Genomic DNA, 25,905 nt, shown 5'->3' with positions numbered 1-25,905 from the left:
GCCACCCCAGCAACCACTACGACTGTCACCCCAGCAACCACTACAACCGTCACCCCAGCAACCACTACAACCGTCACCCCAGCAACCACTACAACCGTCACCCCAGCAACCACTACAACCGTCACCCCAGCAAACACTACGACCGTCACCCCAGCAACCACTATGACCGTCACCCCAGCAACCACTACGACTGTCACCCCAGCAACCACTACAACCGTCACCCCAGCAAACACTACTCACCCCAGCAACCACTGACCGCAACCACTACGACTGTCACCCCAGCAACCACTACAGTCACCCCAGCAACCACTACGTCACTGTCACCCCAGCAAACACTACACTACCCCAGCAACCACTACAACCTCAGTCACCTCAGCAACCACTACGACCGTCACCCCAGCAAACACTACGACCGTCACCCCAGCAACCACTATGACCGTCACCTCAGTCACCCCAGCCACCCCAGCAACCACTACGACTGTCACCCCAGCAACCACTACAACCGTCACCCCAGCAAACACTACGACCGTCACCCCAGTCACCCCAGCAACCACTGCGACCGTCACCCCAGCAACCACTACAACCGTCACCCCAGCAAACACTACGACCATCACCCCAGCAACCACTATGACCGTCACCTCAGTCACCCCAGCAACCACTACGACTGTCACCCCAGCAACCACTACAACCGTCACCCCAGCAAACACTACGACCGTCACCCCAGTCACCCCAGCAACCACTGCGACCGTCACCCCAGCAACCACTACAACCGTCACCCCAGCAAACACTACGACCATCACCCCAGCAACCACTCTGACCGCCACCCCAGCAACCACTACGACTGTCACCCCAGCAACCACTACAACCGTCACCCCAGCAACCACTACAACCGTCACCCCAGCAACCACTACAACCGTCACCCCAGCAACCACTACGACCGTCACCCCAGCAAACACTACGACCGTCACCCCAGCAACCACTATGACCGTCACCTCAGTCACCCCAGCAACCACTACGACTGTCACCCCAGCAACCACTACAACCGTCACCTCAGCAACCACTACGACCGTCACCCCAGCAAACACTACGACCGTCACCCCAGCAACCACTATGACCGTCACCTCAGTCACCCCAGCCACCCCAGCAACCACTACGACTGTCACCCCAGCAACCACTACAACCGTCACCCCAGCAAACACTACGACCGTCACCCCAGTCACCCCAGCAACCACTGCGACCGTCACCCCAGCAACCACTACAACCGTCACCCCAGCAAACACTACGACCATCACCCCAGCAACCACTATGACCGTCACCTCAGTCACCCCAGCAACCACTACGACTGTCACCCCAGCAACCACTACAACCGTCACCCCAGCAAACACTACGACCGTCACCCCAGTCACCCCAGCAACCACTGCGACCGTCACCCCAGCAACCACTACAACCGTCACCCCAGCAAACACTACGACCATCACCCCAGCAACCACTCTGACCGCCACCCCAGCAACCACTACGACTGTCACCCCAGCAACCACTACAACCGTCACCCCAGCAACCACTACAACCGTCACCCCAGCAACCACTACAACCGTCACCCCAGCAACCACTACAACAGTCGCCCCAGCAACCACTACGACCGTCACCCCAGCAACCACTACAACTGTCACCACAGCAACCACTACTATTGTCACCCCAGATAACACTACTGATTTCACCCCAGATAACACTACTGATTTCACCCCAGATAACACTACTGATTTCACCCCAGATAACACTACTGATTTCACCCCAGATAATGACTTCACCATTTCACCAAATATGACAAATACTCCCTCAATCACTGCTACAATGACTCCAATGTCCACTAAGGTAAATGGAGGCGCAGAGTTCAAAGCTTCTGTTGTGTTTTCTGCAGTGGCACTCGTGGTCTCCATGCTCTGCCTGTGACTGTCAAAACTCTAATTCTAAATCTTTAACGTGTCAATATTTTTGAGTGTAAAGGAATCTTATATTAACTGAATGTAGATGACTTCGAGAAGGGATTGAAGGCTGAGTGAAGTTTCAGGTAGATCCTGACCCTTTTTGAATGGTGCGAAGCATTTATAGTTTGTTCTCAACCACATCTATTGATAAAGTGATTTGTTAAATATGTATGTAATAAGCAGTGTAATAGGTCAGAACTGTGGGAACAAAAGGGAAAAGAGACCATGTGTAGTTAATATAAACTAAAGGCTTTCTTAGCTTCATGTTAGAGCTTATTAGATGTATATTTTTTTAAATGCGATTGTGACATGGAAACACTATGTCAAATGTTAATATTAAACACAAAGATAAATCAGAAATATAAAAAGGCTTAGTTGTAAAAATATCATTCTGATCAAATTATTGGGAAAAGATCTTTTTTTTTTCCTATTTATTTGGGAAAAACCAGTGCTTGTACTAGCACAACATCAGGAAGAAAAATGAGCATTGTAATAGATATTTAAAGTAATAAAAACAAATACCCAAACTGTACTCATAAAATATTCAATATAACTTGGCTAGTTGCACATATTTGCATAAGCTATTAGGTTAAACTTAAAACAAACATGTTTTAAGTATAACGTGATTTCATAAAACATGAAAAGCAGCTATGAAACATTAGGTTTTATTGGCACTACCATAGATTGTTTTAGAGGGAGTGGGGGAATATAGATGAGTAAAAGATATAACTGTTTTGTAGCTTTTGCCTAATCTTCAGATCGACAGACGGCCAGCAGAGCCTGTAGATGATCTCCTTTGAACTGTTTCTGTTGGAAAAAGATGGGGGAAAAAAAAAAAAAGTTTAAGATTTAAGTTAATTATTTGAAAATCAAAACATATAGTCATGACATAAGGATACACTGGGTGTTGTCTTTCACACGTTGTGTTTAGTGCAGTTGTATGTGTGTGACCCACCTGCAGAGCAGTGTAGAGAGAGGTGCCAGTCAATTTAAGGAAGGCTGCTCGGATACACAGCAGATCTTCTTCACTGTGAGACACCATGATCCCCTGAACTAACGATGTCTGCAAGAGCGAGATCAGCTGTGTGTAAATACCACTGTTTTCAACAATCTTATACACTAAAAGATTTACATCCATTAAACCTCCATTGCGTTCAATGACATTACAATTTAACAACTCGTCGTGTCGTATCTGTAGTGTGTACTTGAAATTTTGGATTTCATTCGACATCCCATCAGGATGAAACTATGGTGGTTGCCACTGTTACTGCAAACAGAAAATAACAGCCGTTTCTCAAATTCACTTCTACGAGGTTACAATGATGAAAAATCTCATAGCGCCTTGTGACGATGCTCCTGTGCTAATTATGGCTATTTATTTATCATTTCCATAACCGCACAAATGAAACTTTGTGTTGGGATTGTGGCTTTCAGCGGTGTAATGTAACTTAAGTATAATTGCTTGAAGTATGTTGATTTACTTTTATATTCTGCCACTATACTTGTACTCAACTACATTCCAGAGTGCAATGTTACTCTCTTTACTCCACTTGATTTATCTGAAAGCGCATTAAAATTTTACATTCAAAACCTGTGACCAGTTCATGAAATAATTCAACTCAACAGCTTATTAACTTAAAACTTACTCCACAGAACAGGCTAGAACATCTGTCAAACATCAACGCGGACCTTAATACATAAGCGTCAATAATAATCCAGTGATGTAACGCTTGGTGTTGTTGAGCCATGCTGGTGTTGTAGTTTTAAAAAGATCCTGGCTCCACCCGTGCCACTCTGACAGGGTTAAAACCGACTTGCCCTTGTTCAAAGATGACTGATTGCCTGATCATGGCATTGGAAATACAAAACTGTTGTACACGGATAGACAGATATCACCTGTTAAACCGATGGAGCCCAGATTAGAAAAAAAAAAAAACAACGTACTAAACACTAAAGTGCCCCTTTTTCTCAATTACAGGTAAATTATTCAAATTGACATGTGACAGTATGCTGATGACAACATTATCTCACCTTCATGGTAGTTAGTCTCTTGGCAAGGTAGATATCAGGGCTTTGGATGCACTGTACTGTCACAACACACACATGAAGAAACGTCAGAAACGAATCAACACGCGCAGTAAACACTCAAACAGCGTCTCTAATATTATTTACCTAAAACTTTCAAACCCAGGCGGAAGTCTCCCGTAAACCGTTTCTCCACAGCCTCATCCACCATCTGTCCACTCTGCAGCTCCAGTCCCATCAACACTGTCAGCCATATGCAATGTATATTCATATTTAAAACAGGAACTACTTTCTAACACATAAAGTAGCATAACGTTTTAAAGGATAATCACAGGCCTCACCTTTGTCAATATGGTCCGTGTCTCTAGATGTCAGTATGTTGATCCACGGTCCTGCTTCAGCTTTTTTCCCATTTAGAGATGCAGAGAGAGACTGGATCATTAAAAACAATAAGAGTTGGAGAGAGATGAAATCTCCGATTTGTTAGCTTTACATCCACAATATGCTGCAGGGCTGTAAGTGCATGTATATAAATGTTGCAGAGGAAAGCAGCAGTGTGACAGTAGCGCAGAGTTTCTTCCTTGTGCAAAACATGTAAATGTTTCTTCTTACTCCCATGTTTATCATGAATATTTCTCATGTGAGATAAAAAAAAAAAAAAATTGTCATGAATTATGGAAAAAAATTAGTTCATTCTAGCTTCTAAAGTTCAGCGTTAAAATTGTCAGTAGTTCAAAAACACAGTTGAGCAGATATTAGTAAGGCTTGCTTCTCTTCTCGTTAGTACACAAGGCTGATGCTTACAGTAGTATACTGTCATAATTTAATTTAGTCTAATGTATGCTTATCATTTTAAACTTTGGTATTGAAAGATGCTTGCTAGGCCCAGTGTGACGCAACCATTGTGTATGAAAATACTACCTCAATATCTCTTTGAACCACGCCACCAACATTGCCTTTCTGTTGAGAGAAAGGAATGAAAAAAAAAAAAAATCCCTTTTAGATACAATATAAAGGCCATATCTGCATTTAACAATCCCACACAAAGCTTTAGTCATGATGAAAGTGAAGGTGAGGATCAAAGATATAAATACTCAAATTACATTTAGCAAAGCCACAACAAGCCTTGCAAAGTCTCCACTGGTTTCTCCTTTCAGCTCCTTCTCCAGGTCCTTCTTGTACACTGAAAAGGGACAAACAAAAAAATAAGGCAAATGATACAAGAGATTAGAAATTAGAGGTTTAAACATCCCCAACAATCTTTGTTCTTTTCTTTAAAAAAAAAAAAAAGAAAGAAAATTGGAAAAGTTCTGTGCCTTACATTGTTTGTACACAGTGCTGATTTCTTGAAGCTTCTTCCCAGATCGTGTGCACAGAATCTCCATTAATGTTTCCTCATCTGTACCCAAACCCTGTACACACACACACACACACACACACACACACACACACACACACACACACACACACACACACACACACACACACACACACACACACACACACTGCATAAATATCCTGGGATATGACAAACGATTCATGCATGCAGATACAAACACCCAAAAACATACAAACACCCACTCACCGCCATGGCCTGCTGCAGGCGGTGAGCTCCATACTGCACAGGGGGCATCAGTAGCTCCAGCAGCAGAGTCTCTAGGTCTCCAGACAAAGCTTTCTTCAGAGCAGTTGCCAGGTCCTGACACGTCACAGAGTGAGAAGTTTTCCTGGTTATAGACATACTTCCGACTCTTAAGTGTACACACAGCAGCATCACAAACCCAAAATCTGGATTAAGTCTTGTTTTGGTAGTTTAATACGGAAAGATGAGGTCTAAAATACCTCAAATGTTACATCTTAATTAACCGTGATTGAAATAAAATTGTGTTTTGACATAGCAACTGTAATAGATAACTGTCACTGGTTAAAAAAAAAGAAAAAGCTATTGCTTTACCAATAACAAGAACAAACGTTTAAAAATCTTATAACAATTTGAACGATGGGTAACTTTTTACCTGTGATAAGTTGTTTTCATGTATTTGTAATAATACAGATATCCGGATATAAAACTGCTACTGACTAACACAAAAACTGTCAGCGCACGTGGGGTATTGAACTCAAAGGACACAAACAGTTTCAATTGATGGAAACCAAATAATAATAAAAAAGATAGCAGAAACTTAACTGTTGAAACTCAGTGGACTGGCAGATCATTTTCTTTCTCTTTAAGACACACTAACACGCTGTAATTGTGTATCTGAAATAAGATGCCCAACTCTCTGACCACAAAGTACTGTAAACTCCCTCCGTAAACAAAGGCGTGTTCAGACCTCTGAGGCCAGCTTCAATACTATTTAATCAGTAAACACTTACAGATAAGTAAACACGCACATTGGTGACGTACTGTCTTTAGATTGCAAGTCAACATTCTCTTGTGTTGCATTAATAGAGATTATTATAGAAAATATTTGTATTTGGGAGTCTGCATTAAACCTTGAAACCTAAAGTTGAAACCTTAACCTGAATGATGGTTCAAAGTGTGTTGGTTTTTTTTTCATTAAGAAGTACTTTTCCTTTACCTTGTGTGCTATCTCTTCAAAGGTATTGGCGATAACTTGTCGCTGGGCGTTGCTTCGATTGGTTAGGATTCTCACTAGAGTCACTGCATCTGGGCGAGACACACAGCGTTTGAACAACCGTTATCACATCCAGTGTTAGTGAGCAGTTCATGATACAGCAAGGAAACGTTTAAAGGCAAAAGAATAGTGTGATATACAGCTTTATCAACCACACCTCTATGACTTTCTAAACCAGCGTTAGTCTACCAGCAGAAGTACCTTTCTTGTCCAGCGCTGCCTGGATCTCCGTAACATCTCTGTCAGGGTGGAAGTTGGAGAAAGGTCGTACCGTTCCAAGGGTACCCCAACACATCTCCTGTTTGATTAATAGGGAGAGCGAGAGACACACACACACACTCAAAAAAAAAAAAAAAAAAGACAAACCAATAAACACTGCAGACCGACGGAAGACCGGACATAAGTCCTGACCGCCAATAAAGATCCTCTTTGTGTCTGTGGCGACAGGGGACTCGTGGAATGTATAACAAAAGAAGAAGTGAGGTGATGATGAATGCACAGATAGACCGTTATCTACAAAAGAGACGGCCCGTGACGCTTTCAGTAATGCTGCAAAACAGCATTAAGAACTACATTTTCCATTTCCATTATGAATAATAAGAAAGACAACTAAATCAGAAATGAAGTAAGTCAACTCAGCCCTGTAGTGTCCCACGTGATCTTTGAAGCGTTGCAGTATTTGTCTGGGTTTAGTACTTGTGGCATTCAAACTCCTTTTCCAACCTACTAATTAACCAAGCATCTCCCGAGTAGTCACTGCAGAAGTGTAGGATATTTGACATTCTTCAAATTCAAGCAAAGCTGACTTGTATCATTGCTCATGATCCCTTGTGGCATTATGTATATGTAGATACTCAGAGAATGCACGACAGCAGATAACGTGATCGACAAATATGCACTGTTCGTAAGCATAACGCAATGGCAGAGGGAAGACGGGGCAGAGGTCATCTTTTTCAAATGTTTACTTACATACGATTTGAAGTACTCGGGGTCCATGGCTTTGTTTTTAATCTAAGAATGTGAGGAAATACAGACAAATATATACAGAGACAGTAAATGACAGTAACCCGCATACAGTTATAAAAAAATGCGTGCACCCATTCTCGCAGAAAAAAATTTCACAATAGGTGCCATGAAACATATATTTAAATTCTAGGTTTCATTTATTGAACCTCCTTATGGCAAATTCTTTAACCCTAATCCTAACTAGCCTTTTAAAACAGTAACATTTCTTATTGGATTCAAGGGATTACAACACCAGATACTAAACAACATTCCCAGCAGAACACTACAAGCCATTCATGTATTTATTTATTTATTTTTTAATTTTTTTTAAAGATCTTTAAAGGAATGCTTATTTTTCTTACCTGTAACAGAATACTGTGTCAGCTGTAGGAAGGTGTGGAGGTAGTGTAGTTTTTTTTTTAGTTTTTTATTTTTTTATTACCTCCTCTAATCAATCCTGTATCTCAGTTACACCCACACAATGCCACACCTGCTCCCACTACATAACTGTTAGTCTAACATCTGACCAATCGGTGCACAGTATCCTTACAGCTTTGTCAACACCATTGGTCTGTACGAGTGCTCTGACAACCCACTTGTAAAATACTGTCATTCCTTGCAAAATAGGAATGCAGCCAGATGGGTTTGTTTACAGGTGACCTTTCCACTTTTTAAAGCTTCTCACCGATACTGAGCGCATGTCTGACACACTAAGCCACCAGGCAAAGTGCCTGTCATCTCTGTAAGTAAGTGAAGGGGATCCTCTGGTTTCAGTGTGTGCTCATGTATAACCAGACCAATCTTTTGTCTTCAAAACCTGAAAATGTAAATTGTGTCAGGAGGGCTGACAAAAAAATAAAATAAAGGGCTTTTCAGCACTTGCATTTTTGGCTACCGATGATAATAATCCGATACTAAAAAAAATAAAAATGTATCCACTCTTTATTGTCATTCAAGTAAGAGGGACAGAGAAGAGAGAAAGGCAGTTCGCATTTTAACAGCACAATTTGTAAAACATCACGTATAGTAAATTATTGTGCCACAAAACAAAAAGTCGAGTGGTGCATTTATTTGTTAAATAATTTCTAACAGAAGAAGCAGTGCTCCCTCATGAAACCACTGTGAAAATGTTTTTGTCCTGATACAATCTGTCCTGTCCTCCGTGCTGCTCAACTACCCATTGTTCACCTGCAGAGCACCAAGAAATATGAGACCTGTGTGGTTATTGCAAACAAAGCTGATCTGCAGCAGGCTCTTTTGCTCCTTGAGCAAATAATGCTGAACAAAGCCTTTGTAACAAGAAATGGAGGAGAATCTATGTGCGCTTTCTGCTAAAATATTACTGTGGACATATTTTGTAACGTATGAAATACTGAGGTAGTTATAGTTACAGTTAAATTCAAATAAAAACCGAAACGGAAAGAAGTTGAAGTGAAAGTAGAATGAAGCTGAAGAGTCAGTTTAAGTGTACGTTAAAGTAAGACATGAAAGGATCTGAATTGTCTTTTGAAGATTGAAAGCCACTGAAATAATTTATGCACAAATTAGCACTGAAAGTGGTTGAAATGTCAGTTGATCTGTTTTGAAAACAGTTTGAACTCTTATTTGAATTCTAAATGATGACAGGCAACCAAATGTCAGCAGGTGGCGAAGGTGGATAAAAGTCTGTGTCAGTTACCATCGGCAAGGGAGAAGTGAGAACAGGTCGAGTGTCATTTAAGGTATTAGTTCGGGGGACAGTTGAACGTCTTGTGACACTGACCGTGAAGTGTAATGATACTCTTGGTTTGAACATACTGCTCAAAACACGACAATGTAAAAATCTGACATGGCTGATATAAATTGGAGTACATCCAACATGTTTCCTCTTTTGGCAATTTGCATACACAGTGTGCCCCTTCTGGGCTTAGTGCATTTCAGAAAGCTACCATTTGTAAATGGAAAGCAAAACAATGACTTAGGACTGAAATGAAATAGAAATGAATTGAATTGAATTAAATTAAATAAAAAATAAAAAAGCAAAGCAGTCAATTTAAGTTTACAGAACATAATGCAGAAAAAGATGCATGAACTTTCTTTTTTATTTAGTGAAGTTTACCATTTCTGTGCACTGTTGCCGGAGGCATAAGGTCTTCTGGTTGTCCATCCGTCCGTCTCGTTCTCATGAACGCGATTCTTAAAAATGCTTTGAAGGAATTTCTTTGAACTTGGCAAAAACACTCACTTCAAACTAAGGATGACCTGATTAGATTTGGGGGGGGGTCAAAGGTCAAGGTCACTGTAACCCAGACTAAGCATCCCGGTGCATTTTTGGCAGTTACTGGAGACTTTAACCACACCAGTCTGGATAAAGTACTGCCAACTTTGCACCAGTATGTTAACTGCCCCACCCGGAACAATAAAACTCTGGACCTACTGTATGCTAATGCCATGGATGCATACAGTACTACTGCCCTTCCCCCTTGGTAGATCAGACCACAACCTGGTCCTGCTGACTCCCAGGTATGTTCCCCTGGTGCAGAGGCAGCCTGTGACCACCAGGACTGTGAGGAGGTGGACACAGGAGGCTAAAGACTGAAGCAGGACTGCTTTGAGGCCACGGACTGGGATGTGCTGTGTGGACCACATGGGGAGGACATCAACAGCATGACGGACTGTATCACAGAATACATTAAATTCTGTGAACACACCACCGTACCATCCCGGACTGTACAATGCTTCCCCAACAATAAGCCGTGGCTCACCAGTGACCTGAAAGTTCTTCTTAATAAGAAGAAAGCAACCTTCAGGTCTGGGGACAGGGAGGAGCTCAGGAGAGTGCAGCGCCACCTGAAGGAGAAGATGAGGGAGTGCAAGGACTCCTACAGGAGGAAGCTGGAGGCAAAACTCCAGCAGAACAACGTGAAGGAGGTGTGGACCGGTATGAAGGAGATTACTGGGTTGCAGGGGAGAGAGAGACAACCAGGGGGAACCTGGAGAGGAACAATGAGCTAAACTGTTTCTTCAACAGGTTTAGTTCACCGCCCTCATCTGTCTCCTCCACACCTCACACCTCCCAAACACCTCTGCTGCCCCCCCTCCCCCCTCTGCCCCCCCTGGTGAACTGCATAGAGCTCTCAATCTCAAAGGGCTCTTCCTCCATTGACACCCCCCACACACACACAACCCTCTCTGTGACAACTGGCCAGGTTAGGAGACAGCTGGAGAGACTCCACCAGCGCAAGGCTGCAGGACCTGACGGCGTCAGCCCCGTGGTCCTGAAGACCTGCACCGTCCAGCTGGCTGAGGTCCTACAACACCTCTTCAACCTGAGCCTGAAGCAGGAGGAAGTCCCGGTGCTGTGGAAGACATCCTGCCTGGTTCCTGTACCGAAGAAGACGACTCCATCTGGCCTCAACGACTACCGACCGGTTGCCCTCACATCTCATGTGATGAAGGTGCTGGAGAGGCTGGTCTTGGCCCACCTCAGGCTGCTGGTGAAATCTTCACTGGACCCGCTGCAATTTGCGTACCAGCCTCGTGTGGGAGTGGACGACGCTATCATCTACCTGCTGCAACGAGCTATCTCACCTGGATGGAACCGGTGACTCTGTGAGAATCACTTTCTCCAGTGCATTCAACACCATCCAACCACTGCTACTGAGTGAGAAGCTGCAGGTGGTGGGGGTGGACACGTCCACCGTCTCCTGGATCACTGACTACCTGACAGGCAGACCACAGTTTGTCCGTCTGGGCAGTGTGCTGTCTGATACGGTGGTCAGTGGTACTGGAGCTCCACAGGGGACTGTTCTGTCCCCCTTCCTGTTCACCTTATACACAACTGACTTCCAGTACAACTCAGAGTCCTGCCATCTGCAGAAGTTCTCTGATGACTCTGCAGTGGTTGGGTGTATAAGGGATGGGCGGGAGGAAAAGTACAGGGCAGTAGAGGAGGACTTTGTGGAGTGGGCTGGAAGGAATCACCTGCTCCTGAACGTGGCCAAGACCAGAGAGATGGTGGTCGACTTCAGGAGGAAGACGACGGCTCCACAACCGCTGAGAGTTCTGGGAGAGGAGGTGGACATGGTGGAGGAGTACAAGTACCTGGTGTCTCCATGACAACAGACTGAACTGGAAGACCAACATCAACGCTGTCGACAAGAAGGGGATGAGTCGACTCTTTTTCTTGAGGAAACTTCGATCCTTCAATGTGTGCAGCGAGATGTTGGAGATGTTCTACCATCTGTTGTGGCCAGTGCATTGTACTTCACTGTGGTCTGCTGGGGGAGCAGCGTTGGAGCCGGCGACACCAACAGACTTAACAAACTGGTTAAGAAGGCCGGTTCCATCATCGGCTACAATCTGGATAGTCTGGAAAAGGTGGTGGAGAGGAGGACACTGAACAAACTATTATCCATATTGGATAATCCTGACCACCCTCTCCACCACCTGCTGCAGGGACAGTGGAGCACTTTCTCCAAAAGATTCCTCCAGCTCCGCTGTCACAAGGACAGATACAGGAGATCATTCCTGCCGACCGCAATAAGACTGTACAATAACTCACCTCTGGCAAAATAATACTGTTGACTGTGTTTTTTGGTTGTTTGTATATAATATATATATATATATAGATATATACTGTACTGTATACACTGTATATACTGTGCATTTTATATTTATATTTTATAATTTTACTGCTATTTTATTGCTTTCTATTGTTCTATTATTATCTTGTTGCTTCCTGTATGCTGCTGTAGCGAAAAATTTTCCCTCAGGGATTAATAAAGTAACTACCTAACCTAACCTAACCTAACCTAACCCAACTCAACATATTAACATACATATGATATCAAAAGAACGCTCGGTTAGAAAATCTTTAAATGTTACACAATTGTTCACTTGGCCTCCAGGATGAACCGATTTCAGTTTGGTGGTCAAAGGTCAAAGTCAAAACCGTCTGTTCCATTCTTATGAACACAACATCTCAAGAAATCTTGGCAAAACGATTTAGGAGTAAAATATCTGGAGAATGTTTGGAGGGAATATCTTTAAATTTGGCACAAATGTTCACTCAATGATGAAGTGATTAGATTTTGGTAATCAGAGGTCAGAGGTCAAGGTCAATATGTCCTCATAGCCACCCTATTTTTCAGATTTACATATATAGATAGATGTTATTTATTTATTAAATTCCATAATATCAGTAGTGGCATTGGCCCCAAGGTGTTGTGTCAAGCTCTAAAGGTTAGTTGTCCTCAAAAAGGAGCACATCCATTTTTTCATTTATTTATGATGTTTATTTTTAATTGCATATTTTAAAACCTTTCCCTGTGACATAACATTTGACAGTATGTCTTCAGTATCAAATATTAACATACAGCTGACACGGGTAGCATAAATGTTCATGTAACAGAAAACTATCAAGAAATAGAAGTAACTTGACAGAAACTAGACACACAACCTAGCTCATTCCACTGCACCATGCAATGTGATATACTAGACACACAAGTGCAACGTTTCCCACAAAACAAAGTGATACACTCGTATATATTAAAAAAAAATAATTAAAAAGCATAGCATACATTTTTTTTGTGTGTGCATACTACACATTGTTTTGGCTTCATTTATCCAGTGTTAGTATAAACAACAGGTAGCCACTTGGTGTTCACTCCACAAAATCAGTGTCCAAACTTGTTTCACTTTACAGTGAATAAAAGTAAGGAAAGGATCAAGTACATGTGCTTGTAAAGCCAGAGAAGTTTGCGTTCAGAATAAAGAGAAGGACAAGGAGACGGAGAACTTGAGATTCTAGTTTGAATAACCAAATTGTGGACAAATGATCGGAAAATGGTCAAAGTCATGCAATAGGTTCCACCATGCCCTCAACTTTCACTAGATATCAGTGAATGGTTTTATCTATATTAGGTTTTTATACAGTAGTTCAATACACAAATACACAGACGGTTTTGCCTTCCAATTCATGGAACGATCCAAGCCACGGCAACAATTTGAGGCACTTACACCTTTCTTCTTCCATACGGAAAATCATTATCTAACTCGAGAGAAAAAAAGTCATCTCACAACATGAGTACAAACTAACAAAACACAAAGACTTTGCAAAGCACTTGTGCAGCTTTTTAGGGCTTGTATTGCTTCGTTGCATTCTTCCTGTTGGATACTGTATTTGCATTCGTTACATGTACCAAGACCTGAAATACATTACATCATGAGACAGAGGCAGTGTTGGTTCCCTCGAATAGTCCAGGGAATATTCTGTTGTAAGGGTGAGCGCAGTTGATGGCTACAGCAACTCTATCTCCCACTGTTGGCTCGGCCTCTCATCATTCTCAGGCATGACCACGACATGGTCCTTGTCATACGATTTGCCACCTGGAGGGGGGGAGGGGGTGGGGGCAGATATCACACACAGAAAAAGGGATCATTTGTATTTTTATCGGCATACTGTGTTGGAATGTAACTAAGTACGTTGTATAGTTACTACAACATTAGTATAATATCTGAATACACCCGCCGCCTCCAGTAGCATGTTTATTTATTTGAGCACATGGACTAACAGGCAATATGAATTACCAGTTGAAAGTTAACAATCTGATGAGCAACAACTCATTCATTTTTAGCATACTCAAAATTTTTTACAGTCAAATGAATGTCTTTATGCAAATGTCCAATGCCCATATTTTCTTCTCATACCTTTAACATCCAGGACCATGCCAGGGAAAGTGAGGCAGGTGATGAGGCCGGTCATCTGGGCTGTCCAGGTTTGGATCGGCTGTCGGTTCTGCGTCCACAAAACCACCTTTGCTGCTGGCTCTACGTTGCCCACCACCTGAAGGCTCATGGTTGGGGACAACTACAAGAGACACACACATACCAGGTCAGTGTTTGTGAGACAGCAAAAAATATCCACAGGTAAACAAAGTTGACATTTTTGATGAGTCGAAAATATGATCAAGATTTGAAATACATAGCTGTGATCAAGTTTAATCAAGCCGAGCAATATGGAGCATATTTACTATGACGAGGGCGAAATGTTCATACCCGTCCCTAGTTACTGGGAGTTTTGCCATTTCAACCCAGTAAATTGTGCCACATTCTTCATCGAAGCAACTAAGGACCCACTGTACATTTAAACTTAAGGAAGCAAAGCCTTCAGGCAGACCTAATATTTGTTGATATGCCTTAAAAAGTCCATATATCACCCAACCCTAGGTCAGGTCTTAAATTGTAGCATACTACCAACATCATTACCTTGTTTATGATCAATCCATCCTGGTAGAACCAGATGTCACACTCAGGCTCAACCTGTGGCACCACCACCACTCGTCCTGATTTCATTTCCTCCACACCGCCCTGGACAGACATGAAGTGGTCTCTCTCCTTGTTTTTGATTCGGAAATAGTGCCGCTTCTGCAGGAGAGCAAAATACCACAATGTATTGTTGTCAAAGAATTACACATCAGTGGACACCTTAGTAACTAAATCACATTTAGAAATACCAAAGAAAACCATACGGTTGGTTTAGATTTGGCTTTAGCGCATCAAATCATGACTGCTTCATAATATTTCCACCTTTTTAAGGAAGGGTTGGTGGAAAACGAGCTCTGTCTAGTCACTTTCTCAATTTGGGTTTTAAATGTGTTAAAGGTGTTAATTCTGTGCTCTAATTGTGTGAAACTTAAATACCAATATTACTCATTTGCTATTGACTCCAAGGGCTTTAGAATGGCCCTCGACTGTGATGTAGCACCAGGAACAAATCCATCACCTTCAGCATCCAATTTCTCGCAGTTAAGGCTAATGAACTTTATTTATTCAATAATTTCATAAAAGTAGGAATAATCTATTAAAAAAGAAAGATCAATGTCTAAAATAAGATTTACTCTTCAACTTTTAGAAGGTTAACTACAACATGTGGGCATCTTGTGCCTTTTAACAAAATCTCCCCTGTATTTTCACTTCAGCTAGCCCTTTTATGTGTACATTATGGCTATTTTGCTAAAAGGAGGTTGTAAAGATGTCTTGTAAACCAACCTGTCTGACTGGGTACATTGAGCCAATAGTTTGTAGCGAGCTAAACTTCAGCCAGTTGGTGATTTCAATCGGTTCCAGAAGGAACTGGCGCCCCCTGTAGTTGCTGTGTTCACATATCACCCAACTATAAAGCAAGAGAGACAAACAATTAAAGGAGTGCTTGTTGATTTTGACTATCAAACAGCAAAGACCCAAAACAAGCATTTTACAAGTGTTCACTTTTATATTCTACAATATTAGATGACTATCGAGGTGTTTACTTTCATTTTCAGTTTACTATAAACAAATGTCCAACTTGAAAGAAAAAAAAAGAAAAAAAAAAGATTCAAAGCTGCCTGTCTTAGGTTAAATCAGAAAGCTCTGGGACATGCGTCAATGTAAATGAATGTATGCAAATGCGAGCACATGCACGCTGTTCACGGCAAAACAAACAAACAAACACAGGGAGACAAACACCGACCTGCCGCTGTTGACTCGGACAGACAGGATGTGGTTGTTGAAGCCCTCTTCGACCACACTGAGCATCTCTGTGTCTGTGGTGATCTCTCTGCCCTCCAGACACTCCAGGCCGAACAAAGAGATGGAGGGAACTGAGAAATACTGGACAGGGAAAGAAAGAGGTTTAAGATAAAGAAAATTACACACACACACACACAACACGGGGCATGTTTCTACAGCAGAGGTGCTTTCTCACCATCGCCACGACCTTGATGGAACGGATGGTGCAGCCGGCAGGGCAGCCCATGCTGGTTAAATTGGGGTAGTCTCCTTCAGATAGGACATACAAGTTGCCCGAGTACTGTTTGTTCTCGTAGAGCACCCAGCTGGAACACAGAGCAGCAAACTATTATGTGATTTTATTAGTTTGCCATGAGCCTTCATCATTAATAATGCAACAGTGTGGCATCACAAAGTTTTAGACATTCAAAAACCGATTCGCTTTACTGAGTAACTTATCAGTCCAAGTTCCTCACCTTCCCCCTGACACTCGGCACGACTTGGTCAGTAATTTTTCTGACAACGCTTCGTGGTTGCAGTCAGAGATGCGACCCTCACCCTGGAAGTCTTCCTCAGAGTACAATGTTATCTGACAAAGACGGGAAGGAAAGCAAGAGGTCAGATAAACACATTTGTAGCTTTACAGACTTTTATTTCGATCATTTTTACCTCCTTGTTTTCATTCAGCCTCTAACAAATTTAATTCAAAAATGACACTACTGCAATGTTACGTTTTCCCTTAAGAATGAATTATCTTTCTCAATTTTAGCAGTGATAGGTCGAGTTTTGGTCATTAGTCTTTCGATTACAATACGGTATATCATACTCGCTTTTTATAAAAATTTATATTTTTATGTTTGAATTAAAAAGTAAATGGAGGAAGACAAATAGTCCATTTGTGTCCATTAGTGTTAAAGCATGTCCCACTTCTAAGAAGTTTTCCCAGCATGAAATAAAGCACAGAAGCAGCACTTGAACCAGCTTATGTAACAAATTAAAGCTAAACTTTACATTGTGTGCTGTGGGTAACACCTGGCAGAAGAAAACTGTTACTGTATTAAAGTTATATTGTTTTTATGTTAAAAACGCTATCTGCTGCCCTTTGGATGCAAGTTATGTGTCTGCATCCGTGTTACAAATCCTTGCCGACTACATTTTTCACACCGATATAAAGACTTTCCATAAGTCAACTCATGTTTTCTCCAAACTGAGTCACAAAACTAAAGCACAACAAACATCTATCTAAATGTGAAAAAGAACCACTGGAAAGACACAATATAGGATTAAAAGATAATAGAATATTGACTTAGAGCCTTAAAATAACCTAAAACTGAAAATGTCTGAATACTCACCTCATTCTTGGTCCTTGAACTGTCACTTGGAGCCTAAAAACCAACATAACAATATGTAAGCAAAATTGCATTAACAGTACACTTGATAAATTATTATCTTAATGATGAGGCTTCACAGCGGTTCTCACCAGTAAGATGGGCTGAACTGAGCAGATACGGGTGTCTTGAGAACCCCAGTCAGCAGAGTTATTGTAGAAACCTTTCTCTAAGATGTACTGGTTGCCAGAGAAGTCCACATGGGAGTAGGCTATCCATCTGTAAAGGAGGAGGAACAGTTACCTTCTGACTGTCATACATCTTCACTTCACTGAGTGATGGAGCGGGAGAAGTAAATGTACTGTAGTATCTATCAACTTACGCTCCACTGAGCACGTTGATGGAGCGCGTCGAGGTTTTGTACTCAAACAGCTCCACGTCAGCAATGGCTTCCGTCACCTCGAAGGTGTTCTCCTCCTGCATGCCCTCCTGGTCTTCCTCGGGCTGTTCAAACATCACCATTAGGGGATCCGTCAGGTCCTGCAGAGAAGCAGAAAAAGTGATTATCTCACACTAAAGCCTCCCGGGGGGACTTGAGTTTGATTTCCAGCTGCTTGAAGTAAAAACTGACAACTATAGGAAGGAAGGAAGGAAGGAAAAGGAAGGAAGGAAGGAAGGAAGGAAGGAAGGAAGGAAAAACTGACAACTATAGGAAGGAAGGAAGGAAGGAAGGAAGGAAGATAGCTAGATAGATACTTTATTAATCCCACAAGGGGAATTTTTTTTCGCTACAGCAGCATTAAAGGAATAGCAATAAAACAACAGAGAAAAAAAAAAGTATTATGTCAAATTGGCTCAAATTAAATTCTTTATTCTGACGTTGCAAGTCAGCCATGCTGGGTATATTTTCACTGCTTTATTTTATTGTCTGTGTTTCCTCCCTTGCCAAGTACAATTTGGATTATTAACTCTTGAGTTAATGAATACGGATCTGAATCATAACTCTGATCCTGTCCAGATCTACAGCTGCTGTTTCACGTAAATAAACTTGGGGCATTCAGTATAGGGATTGCACAAAGTTCGTTTTTAATTTGGATAGGACTTTCATGGTGTGTGTATGTCATGAAATTAGGTCATTAAAATGTCCATATAATTCAAACATTATTACACAAAAATTAAGAAGTTATGGTCAGTTTGGTGCCATGGTATGCAAACAAAGATTTTGCAATGACATGGAGAGGGGTACCCTTTATGCCCTCTAGACCTTTTAATGTGCAGCTTGCTTGTAGTGGGAGCCACACCTTTTATTTAATGGAGGATGTCAATTACCCAGAAGATTCTTTTTTTTTCTTTTTTTTTTCTAACAAATATTAGCTGGTATAAAAACAGTCCTTGTAACTTACTGCTCGAATCACCCGAACAGAGCGCAGCTCTGCATCACAGCCACCCCACACCCTCCAGTCGTGGTACTCTCCCTCCTCCAGCAGGTACTGGTGGCCTCGGAAGCCCTCCTTCTCGTAGCCCACCCAGCTGCAGCAACAAAGAGGCACAGGGTAAAAAAAAACAACCAAAAAAACCCCATGCATAACGATCACACTTTCATTATTTTTGACCTGGGGTAATTGTATTCAGTGATCCTTTTCCAGGGTCACTGAGTACAAACATTAGAGAGCAGCACTCACATTCCTCCCTGTACTTTAAGGGAGCCGACACTGTACATGAAGACAGTTTGCTGCCTGTCTGTTCTGGTCATGAAGTCTCTCATGTTACTTGTTATAGTCCTCGATTTCCCGGTGAAGTACGGCTTGTCGTAGATCACCATCTGGAGACAAAGAGTGTCAACTACAATAAGGATGCATTAAAAAACGTTTTACTTGCAGTAGTTAAAAGTGTCAGTCATATCACTGCTGTTGGATGAGTTATCTACATAAAAATGGAAGTATTACTTTGATTTAACAACATTCTTCCATCCTTACCTTTGGCTCACTCGTGTTTTCCACTCTTGGTTCACCCTATGATCAAAAATAAACAAATAACTAACTGAACAATAAGGATATATACTTTTTTTACAGAGCTATACAGAATTAGTAAAGAGGAAACCTTTTAAATACTTCCAACAGTGCCACTTACTACTTTGAGCGGATGTAGTGATCCCACATAGGGGTTTTCCACTCCCCAGGCTGCAGGGTTGGTGTACCCCCCCACCTCAAGGACGCGTGGTACCCCCTGGAAGAAGGGCTGTGCGTACACAAGCCATCTGGGGAATATTAGAGATAATATGAAATCTTCTTAAATCTGATTGTTAAACAATCTGCTCTTGAAACCAGATGAAACGAGGTACTAATGATTGGCAGAAAAATTCTGCCTTTACAATTTAATTTCAATATTAAATAATGTATTTTTTTTCCAAACTCATGATTTCCAACTCACAGTCCAGCATTAATAATGACGGAATTAGCCTTGATGGGGAAACCAAAAATCCTGGCATCCTCGGAAGTGTCTCGGAAGATGACCTTCTTCCCCTCTGCGTTCTCTTCTGGGAATAGGCTTATCTCTGGGACGCTGTAGTCCTGAGGGAGAACAGAGAAAACAGATCATCTGTACCCACTTTAATATTCATAATAATAGTAGATGACAACTAAATAATTAGTTGTTTATTTTGTCCAACCAAAACTAAGTTTTGAGGCTGAAAGTTATCGGAGTTGAGGAAAAACAAACTGAAAAGTTGGGTGTAGCAATAAAAACTATTTTAAAGCTGTAACATTCAGTGTTGGGCCCTTTTAAAGTTAATTAAATACAGTAGATTACACCTTAAAACATTTGACGCCTCTTTGTCGAGGCAAAAGGTGCTGACACTTCTTTTTGACACTAGATGGTGCTCTTGAGTTGAGGTGCAAGCAGCCATTCAGAAACCACTACTATAATGTTCCACTGCACCTCACCAGCTGTAATACTCTGGGTGTATGGCAGCTACTTATGACAACAACCAAGAATAACAGAGTGAACTTCTCTTGTCTTACCCTGACTGCTCTCCGTACAGATCCGATGATGAACCTTCTGGCCGGCTTGGTCTCCGTCTGCTCATCGCTTGTTTCTCCGCTGTGCTCTCCGCCCTGCGTCTGTCCGTTCTGCGGCTGCTCCTCTTCAGGACCGAACGGGCAAGTAAGCTCTATGTCTCCCTCGTCCAAGGCGATCTTCTCCCCTTTAAAGTTGGGCTTCTCGTACAGCACCCATCTAAGGAAAAAAAAAAAAAAAAAAAAAAAAATTGCTAAAAATCTAAGTGCACCCGGTCCTTTGTATCAACTGTGTTTCTTCCCAGTTTGTGTTTGCACAATATTCATAAACTCTGCATCATATTATTGAATCATTATTCCGAAATCTGTCAAAACGGTATTCACGCATGCGGAACAAAGCACCTCATTACTCCCCTCACTGGGGCTGCTGTTTGAGCTGTCATTTCACCCAGCTGCTGCTGTTTTACTGCATTATTTGTCAATTCAGAGGTCATTCAGAGATTTTGCTGCCACAGTCTGCTGACTAATGTTAGCAAATATCAGATACAGATCGCTCTGCAGTTCCACTTGTTCAGCTGTTACAAAAACCTTTAGGATTCAGCAGCATCCCACAAGTGTCCCTCGGCTAAGAGGACAACTACAGACATCTGAAAAGTAACCCAACAAGACCCTGAGTTGTAACGGGTCACAGGCCAAATAGATCTTTTTTGTCTTTAATATCACATTGCATTTCATGAGGTTATCCAGTGTCTTTTGTGTAAAATGATCACCTGAAAAGTAACAAGTAACTATAATTGTCCAATAAAAGTAACGGAATATTAAGTACAAATTTCTAATATTCCAAAATCCAGTAAATTACCCGTAAATGCACTTGTTCACATACCAACAGTCGTAATAACCAAGGTAATCTCGATAAAAGAGTCAAGACCTCAGTTAAGGTAAGAGGCCAATGGAATACAAAGGCCACTTACTGAACAATCTTCAATTACAGAATTAGCTGTGGTTTGGGCAGCAGTGCAGAAAGCAACGGCCGAGCTGATAGTGTAATTGTCTCATTGTAAGGCCTACGCCCGGGGTTATTGCAGGCCAGAACAGTGCCGTCAAGGATGCGGCGTGTTCACACTGCTGGTTGCACTTGTTAAAACATTCCACTTATGAGGCAAGTTTGTGTTTAAGCTTGTGTTTGGGTGTGTTAACTATTGAAGGAATTTGCATGTCCACAGCGCATCAATAGCCGTCTTGTTTTAACGCTACCCGAGTACATCCGGAGAGATGGGGTTTATTTCGTGTCTCATTACACACCTCCCGTTTCAAGAAAAACAAGGTGCAAAGGCGTTATCCTATTTTTCCTTTTGCAAATTTGAAGATCTCAGGAAGTTCCAGGTTTAAGTGCCAAATATTTAGTGGCAGCACGACAAAAAGCACAGATTTACCGTGTTTGTTTACTCAAATAATCAATGAGAGTTAAACTCTCAGATTACCCGACAGGCAAAACAACCTGCTCTTTTTGCGTACATTATTCTGTGTGGATTGCGTTTTTTTTTTTTTTTAGAGAATGGTGCTGTATATAATAATCCTTGTTCTCGCTTCACATTTTTGAGTGTGATGTAAGTGTACGCTATTCTCCCATAATGCAATGCACAGAGGAAATAGAGCTGCTGAGGGCTGTAAAAGGTTAAAATCATTGTTAAAAAGCTCCTGCTTAAAAAAAGAAAGAAAGAAAGAAAATCTCTATAAAGGAAGTCTTCAGAAAAATTCGTGCCATGTTTCCTTGTGATGTTTATTTAGCAGTAACATGTTGCAGGAGTGATTTGCATCAGTGCAAGTCTGGTGTCATTTCCTCTTCGTACAAAACAGTCAAGTATGCAGATTTGGTTGTAAACTCAGTGCAAAATATAATGCTATAACATTTGGTACATAGTGCTACTATATGAAGGTAGGATGCAGCGTTGAAATAGAACTAGAGACGTCAATATCTGGTAGTTTTTAAGGGAACCTTTTGGTTACCGAGTAGATGTAAACATGGCGAGTTTGTGCGTGGTTTAGCTACTCACCCTCCTCTGACGACCCTGATGGAGATGGTTTCCTGCAGCTCCCAGGGCGTAGCATCGATGACATCACTGCGGATCTCAATCCTTTGGCCACACATCCCCGGCCGGTCAAAAATATACATCTAGCCAGATGGTGGACAGAGTAAGTTTAGATATTAATGGCAATTCACTTATTTGTTCATGTCCGACACGAGTGAATCAGGCTTCTTGGGCAGAGGGGTATTTTCCGCCTTCAGATAATAAAATTAGAACCTCATTGTCAATATTAGAAGGCATTTAATTGGACAGTGAGAGTGATACCCTTGCAATTATTGCAGGCACCACCTTACTCTGTACTGCCGAAGAAAAGAATGACACTAACCTCATTATCTCCAGCTTTATATCCAAGAATAACTCTAATCCCCCAAAGACATCTAACACAAGAATCGTGCAAAGTTAACAGTATAGTGGTGAGGTTGCACAGAGGATGCCTGAACGTATTTCCTGAATATCACTCAAATCCGCAACATGAAATGAGTGACCTAATATTCTGCAAAAAATATATATCAACACTAACATTAATGTGAACTCTGATCACAGTAACTTCTTGCCCATGTGTACAGCACAGACACGTCTGGGACATTCACATCTGAGGCCCTGCAGCATGGGAGCGTACCTAAACCTAAATGTCAGCTGCACCTATTCCAGATGCTTCATGGATAAGCTCAATAAGAAAAATGTAGTGGCAAGCAGAAGCAGGCCTGACATTTCAAAAGTTAATAACATATATGGTCACCCTGGAAGAGACAAAAGTGTCAGGTGTGCAGTTTGATCAGAAGATTTGTGGGAGTGTATTGGTTATCCGGTGATGAAGAAATGGTTTAACGACATACTCGACAAATTTTTTTATTAGACAATGGTTATGAAATAGCAGTTATGGAAGAAACCACACAGGCCCAAACGGAATGCACCGACAAGCAAACGCTTTTTATTTATTTTTTAATTTTTTAAATCAACTTATCTCTCCTAAGGTAAACCAGTTTTGTTATCCTGTTAATGAATGTATAACCACATAATGCCAAACCCACAACATACACGGGTATGACAAGACAGCTCAGCTGTCGTTACTTGTATAGCAACCGCTCTATGACATCACATGGTTTAAAAGACTAAAAAGTTTCACTGGTATTCCAGTGAATAGTGTAATTTAATAAATCTACAGTAATGCTAGTGGATCTGTGAGGCTTTATTTACATACTGTTGTGCTTTAAGCTAAATTGAGCTTGCTCACGCTGACATGCTGATGTTTAACAGCTTTATCGTACGCACTATTTTACGGTGTTAGCGAGTTCACGTGTAAATTAATAATGACCACAGGGGGAAGTACTTATTCATGAGCCACTAATTACTGACCACAGTGTTGGGCAAACTTTGAGTGGATCATCAAAGTCATTAAAAGTCTTCCTCAGGGGACCGTGGGTATCCGTTCCGAATTGAATGGCGTGGTGTGACTCCAAGGCTGCCGCTTAATCAGTGCACTTCAGTTAGTACACACACACACACACACTTGACCGCAACATTTGAATGCATCACCTTTCCGGCTTTGTTTGCATTTTCATGCCTGCTGTTTCAGAAACAAAAGTAAGCATACTGATGGCTACTATGCGACATCACTCTGAAGGTACTTGGTCAAAAATAAATACTTTTGTGTGGACGCGTACAAGCTGCATTTGCATAGCGGCGTGGTATTCGCCTCAACGACGTCAGCTTCTTCAGCCGCCGATTTCAGCAGTTCGGTAATAGGTCGGTGGTCCCTCCCCCCTCTGCTATGTAGCCGAGATGGCGCAAATTAAGGGGCGAGAAATTTCCAGCATTTTTTTTTACTCATTACGAGGACACCGTCTGTACTCATAGTGCGCTGCATGTTGCCATACTTATTAGAGTTAACACACGTATGGACTCAAATAGCAAGTGTAAGTGTGTAAGGACATGAACTGAGACTCAGTGGAATTGATGGTACTTTAGATCATCACCAATGGACCAAAAGTGTTTGAGAAACATCACACTAAATTAAAAGAATAGACGCTTCATCTTCTTTATTGTCTCCTCTCTATTCTTTAGACACTCAAAGGAATGTGTTCTTCCTGTGTCATTTGGCATCACAGTAAAAAAAAAAAAAAAGAAGAAGAGGGGATTGTCAACCAAGCCAATGTTTACTCAAATTCCATAGTAACAGACTTCACAGTGACATTACTTCCTGGTTATAGGTTCAAAGCAGACAGTAAAAGTAGCTGTCAACATGTTTCTCACCAGCCTATTTGTACTCAAGAGTGTATTTTATGAGGAGACTCACCTTTCCAGGACGAGGATTGAGCTTGCCATGTTCCTTCTCTTTCGTGAGCTATGGGCAAAAGAAACAAAAATATCAGCACACGTTCTAATGCAGATAAGATTTAGCAGTGACTTTTCTTTTTTTCTTGGAGCAATTTAGGTCAATATTCAAGCCAAGATAAAAACTCAAGGCTAAAAAATACATTACACAGTACATGCCAGACAATCCACACATTGTTTATGTCTAGGTCACGCTGTTCAACAGGTTCTGGGGGCATCAGATGTGAGGAAAGAGTGCATCCTTCATGACAGAACAACCACATCATTGATAGACAGGAATACATTCCTCTACTGTACCCGTTTAACCTGACGCTTTTCAAACTCCCCCACTGACAAAAGCAGCATCAGCTGAGTTTTGTTTTGAAATTGAAGTGGGAAGCTGTACTATGAGAGAATGTGTGTGTGTGTGTGTGTGTGTGTGTGTGTGTGTGTGTGTGTGTGTGTGTGTGTGTGTGTGTGTGTGTGTGTGTGTGTGTGTGTGTGTGTGTGTGTGTGTGTGTGTGTGTGTGTGTGTGTGTGTGTGTGTGCACGCGCGCGTCTCAGGTGTCACTTGGCCTCTACTCTCCGGGAGCTCTGTAGGAAACAGGTTACCATCTGGATCATGTTACCAACCAAAGAGGGCCGGCTACCGGAGCTACTGTTTCAGTAGTCTGTGCCCTATTACTGTGGACTAGTACATTTATAATTAGAAACCACCTTTGAGAAAGAATAAAGCAACTTGGCTGTACTTAATTGAACTTATAGCACATAATGGCATATTGTAAAAGAACACCTTTTTACATTTTCAGTGAAAGCGAGCCAAGGGGCCGTTTTTTCACCGCTGACCTATTAAATAAAAGAGTGACTCATTAGCCTGTAAGCTTCCTGCAATTGTTCTTGCTCCCTTCTCGTATTAAAAAATACTGGCTCCACTTATAGGGTGCTTCTACTTGCAAAAAGTGTTCAAAGTGTGTTACGCTGGC

The 25,905-nt window shown here is 41.7% G+C and overlaps 3 protein-coding genes across 3 annotated transcripts in view; all 3 read right to left on the bottom strand.

Annotated features, from left to right (window-relative positions):
• Positions 1 to 25,905, bottom strand: part of LOC138617335 (ephrin type-A receptor 7-like) — a 360,848-nt gene that overhangs the window by 107,642 nt on the left and 227,301 nt on the right. The window lies entirely within an intron of this gene.
• Positions 2,409 to 7,649, bottom strand: anxa14 (annexin A14). The gene is made up of 12 exons (XM_069692337.1): positions 7,616 to 7,649; positions 6,848 to 6,944; positions 6,590 to 6,678; positions 5,596 to 5,709; positions 5,332 to 5,422; positions 5,114 to 5,193; positions 4,932 to 4,970; positions 4,352 to 4,442; positions 4,158 to 4,253; positions 4,017 to 4,072; positions 2,941 to 3,048; positions 2,409 to 2,792 (listed from the first exon to the last, which is right to left on the bottom strand). Exons 1-12 carry the CDS (start codon positions 7,640 to 7,642, stop codon positions 2,733 to 2,735), a joined length of 948 nt encoding a protein of 315 aa, XP_069548438.1. The 5' UTR covers positions 7,643 to 7,649; the 3' UTR covers positions 2,409 to 2,732.
• Positions 12,924 to 25,905, bottom strand: part of crybg2 (crystallin beta-gamma domain containing 2) — a 38,941-nt gene continuing 25,959 nt past the window's right edge. The window contains exons 7-24 of the mRNA XM_069699576.1: positions 24,906 to 24,953; positions 22,577 to 22,695; positions 20,529 to 20,742; positions 19,939 to 20,078; positions 19,639 to 19,765; positions 19,485 to 19,520; positions 19,191 to 19,330; positions 18,912 to 19,038; positions 17,891 to 18,048; positions 17,661 to 17,787; positions 17,533 to 17,565; positions 16,657 to 16,769; positions 16,377 to 16,506; positions 16,143 to 16,282; positions 15,683 to 15,806; positions 14,900 to 15,058; positions 14,342 to 14,501; positions 12,924 to 14,020 (exon numbers count right to left, since the gene is read on the bottom strand). Coding sequence (XP_069555677.1) covers positions 13,932 to 14,020; positions 14,342 to 14,501; positions 14,900 to 15,058; positions 15,683 to 15,806; positions 16,143 to 16,282; positions 16,377 to 16,506; positions 16,657 to 16,769; positions 17,533 to 17,565; positions 17,661 to 17,787; positions 17,891 to 18,048; positions 18,912 to 19,038; positions 19,191 to 19,330; positions 19,485 to 19,520; positions 19,639 to 19,765; positions 19,939 to 20,078; positions 20,529 to 20,742; positions 22,577 to 22,695; positions 24,906 to 24,953 — 2,184 coding nt within the window. The 3' untranslated portion in view covers positions 12,924 to 13,931. The remainder of the gene's footprint in view (positions 14,021 to 14,341; positions 14,502 to 14,899; positions 15,059 to 15,682; positions 15,807 to 16,142; positions 16,283 to 16,376; positions 16,507 to 16,656; positions 16,770 to 17,532; positions 17,566 to 17,660; positions 17,788 to 17,890; positions 18,049 to 18,911; positions 19,039 to 19,190; positions 19,331 to 19,484; positions 19,521 to 19,638; positions 19,766 to 19,938; positions 20,079 to 20,528; positions 20,743 to 22,576; positions 22,696 to 24,905; positions 24,954 to 25,905) is intronic.

The sequence above is a fragment of the Brachyistius frenatus genome, unplaced genomic scaffold (assembly GCF_029030835.1).
Source record: "Brachyistius frenatus isolate BFR_SWC_R1_liver_20210118 unplaced genomic scaffold, ASM2903083v1 Contig_2, whole genome shotgun sequence".
Classification (NCBI taxonomy): Eukaryota; Metazoa; Chordata; class Actinopteri; family Embiotocidae; genus Brachyistius; species Brachyistius frenatus.
This window is presented reverse-complemented; position numbering and strand designations above follow the sequence as displayed.

Excerpts from the sequence above, each read along its gene's own strand:
- anxa14 (XM_069692337.1), bottom strand. The coding sequence starts at position 7,642 with ATGGACCCCGAGTACTTCAAATCGTAT. Across the intron at positions 5,194-5,331 it reads CAGCACTGTGTACAAACAAT|TGTACAAGAAGGACCTGGAG; the intron begins GTAAGGCACAGA and ends GTCCCTTTTCAG. Across the intron at positions 4,443-4,931 it reads TGGTTCAAAGAGATATTGAG|TCTCTCTCTGCATCTCTAAA; the intron begins GTAGTATTTTCA and ends TTAATGATCCAG.